This window comes from Gekko japonicus, unplaced genomic scaffold (genome assembly GCF_001447785.1).
Source record: "Gekko japonicus isolate JY-2015 unplaced genomic scaffold, Gekko_japonicus_V1.1 scaffold7464, whole genome shotgun sequence".
NCBI classification, from domain to species: domain Eukaryota; kingdom Metazoa; phylum Chordata; class Lepidosauria; order Squamata; family Gekkonidae; genus Gekko; species Gekko japonicus.
This window is the reverse complement of record NW_015176190.1, coordinates 2,182-4,679: the sequence shown is the minus strand read 5'-3', so window position 1 is coordinate 4,679 and position 2,498 is coordinate 2,182. Positions and strand designations below refer to the sequence as shown.

Below are 2,498 nucleotides of genomic sequence, written 5' to 3'. Positions count from 1 at the left end.
TCTACCAATAAAATGTTAATGACAAAAAAAAAAGATCCAGACTGAATACTAACTTAGCCTTGAAACTCACTGGAATGGCTTTAGTAATTGAAAGGATGGTATAAATGTGAAATGAACTGTGAAATCATTTGCACACCAAAAAAAATGTTATAGAAGTGATTATTGACAAGTTTTATTAAAAGGTAATGGCGTAGCCTCTGAAAGAATTTGGGGTGTCATTTGCCTAAATTGTTGCATACTTTTCTTAGAGCTCTGTGTACCTCTTTGTTCCTCAGTGTATAGATTAATGGGTTAAGCATGGTGGTGACGTACGTATAGAACAGGGAGATCATCTTGCCTCGGTCACGGGAGTAGTTGGATGGGGACTGGAGATAACTGAAAATGGCGGTGCCATAGAAGAGTGAAACCACAATGAGGTGAGAGACACAGGTGTTGAAAGCCTTGCGCCTGCCTTCAGCTGAGCGGATACTCACCACTGCAACTGTAATGTAACCATAAGAGACTATGATGAGGCTCAGTGGAAATAGAAGGAAGACTACGCTGGCAGAAAACAGCACGGCTTCATTCACTGAAGTATCAACACAGGCCAGTTTGAGAAAAGCTGGTACTTCACAGAAAAAATGGTCCACCTTGTTCTGTCCACACAACGGGAGCTTAAGAGTCATCACTGATTGCACTAGTGAATTGCCAAAGCCACTCACCCAGGAAACAGCCGCCATTTTAAAACACAGGGATTGGCTCATAATGGCAGTGTAGCGCAGAGGTTGACAGACTGCTGCATAACGGTCATAAGCCATGACTGCCAACAGAATACACTCTGTAGATCCCAAAGCTAGAGAGATGTACAGCTGTCCCACACAGGCGGCATAGGTGATGGTCTTCCTTGTTCTCCAAAAGTTCACCAGCATCTGGGGTCCAAGACTGGTGGTGAAACAGAGGTCAAGGAAGGAGAGGTTCCCCAGGAAGAAATACATTGGAGTGTGGAGGTTAGGATCTATACAAGATAGAACAATAATGGTCGTGTTGCCTAGGAGGGTCATTGTGTAGCAGATCAGGATGACTGCAAAGAGCAACATCTCCAAGCGTGGGCGGTCAGCCACTCCCAACAAGATGAATTCTCCTTGGTAGCTTAGGTTAAGGTGTTCCCATAAGGCCTCACTGTATTTCATCTATAAAAGTCCGGAAAAAATAATGAATATTAGACAAGGAAATGGAAGTTGGTGAGAACGGCTGATAACAGAAACAGTATTAGCTTAGATGAATTATTGTGATTTGTGTAAGAGACTCTTGGACCAAATTGGAACTTAGCATGTCTCCGGAATCCAGGTTTAAGGCCTAACTAATAAAGTTGTGAAGTCAGCCCTTCACTAGTTTCAGCCTGACTTGAGTCATATCTTATCTATAGAGTGAGTAAAAGCATCACCTTTTACACTTCCAAAGATATTATGGATTACCCTCCCACACTCTTAAGGAAAACTAATTACCTAATGCCCGCATTTTCTGCATTGATTATCACAATTGAAATCCAGAGACGATGGCAACATCAGTTCCAGAATGGCTTGATGTTGGTGTGTTGGTTCCAATTAATTTAGGTTAAGAGAAGGGTTTTTGAAGATACCATCATGATTCATGAACAGCATTGAAAAGAAGACAACTGCACTAAATGGGTTGGATCACTGTTTTCATGGCAGCAAAAACTTCCATTCCTAGAGCACAGTTTTCCAGCCTCTATATTCCTGGATCAGTTCAACATACCCTGAGTTTCTGTTCCCAGGTTTGGGGGTACCCCCAGGAACAGAATTCCAGGGCGTATTTTCAACTACTATGGTGAGGCATGGGGATGGCCAAGGCAAGAAATTACTGTTCCATAGGCTGAAGTCTTTGAAGCTCCCCTGATCTGGATAGCCCAAGCTAGCCCAGTCTCATCAGATCTCAGAAGCTAAGCTGGGTTGGCCTTGGCTAGTATTTGGAAGGGCGACCTCCAAGGAATACCAGGGTTGTGACACAGAGGCAGAAAATGGCAAACCACCTCCAAAACATTTCTTGCCTTAAAAAAAACAAGTCTAGCTCACCACCTAGTGGTGTATAATGCTAACAGAGGTAGAACTTCTGGCTTCCAGGCAATCTTTGGATATCCTGCCTATACTACATACAATGCCATATGATAAATAATGATGATGATGATGATGATGATGATATTATTAGAGCCCATGAAGACATTCGTTTGGATGCAAGCCCAAGTCCTTAAAATATAATTGATACAATGAATACTTGCCTACTATTATTAATATGAAAATGAATATCTAATAACTGCAAAAAGGTAGTGTGTGCCTTGTGGCTCTCAGACTTCCAAAGTTGTCGGTGCAGCTCTGTGGCCTTAAAATGCCCTTCATCTGTAACGGATATTTGTACTTCACAACCATGCCATTTACTGCAAGATAGCTCTGATTGTGTGGAAAGGGGTAGAATGCTGCAGGTTGGTTAAATTATTGCTGGGT

The 2,498-nt window shown here is 42.4% G+C and overlaps 1 protein-coding gene across 1 annotated transcript; it reads right to left on the bottom strand.

The window, feature by feature from the left end:
- Nucleotides 1-215: 215 nt before the first annotated feature.
- Nucleotides 216-1,169, bottom strand: LOC107123553 (olfactory receptor 2G3-like). The gene has a single exon (XM_015426801.1). The coding sequence runs from the start codon at nucleotides 1,167-1,169 to the stop codon at nucleotides 216-218; it is 954 nt and encodes a 317-aa protein (XP_015282287.1).
- Between the last annotated feature and the right edge of the window lie 1,329 nt (nucleotides 1,170-2,498).

Excerpts from the sequence above, each read along its gene's own strand:
- LOC107123553 (XM_015426801.1), bottom strand. The coding sequence starts at position 1,169 with ATGAAATACAGTGAGGCCTTATGGGAACACCTTAACCTAAGCTACCAA.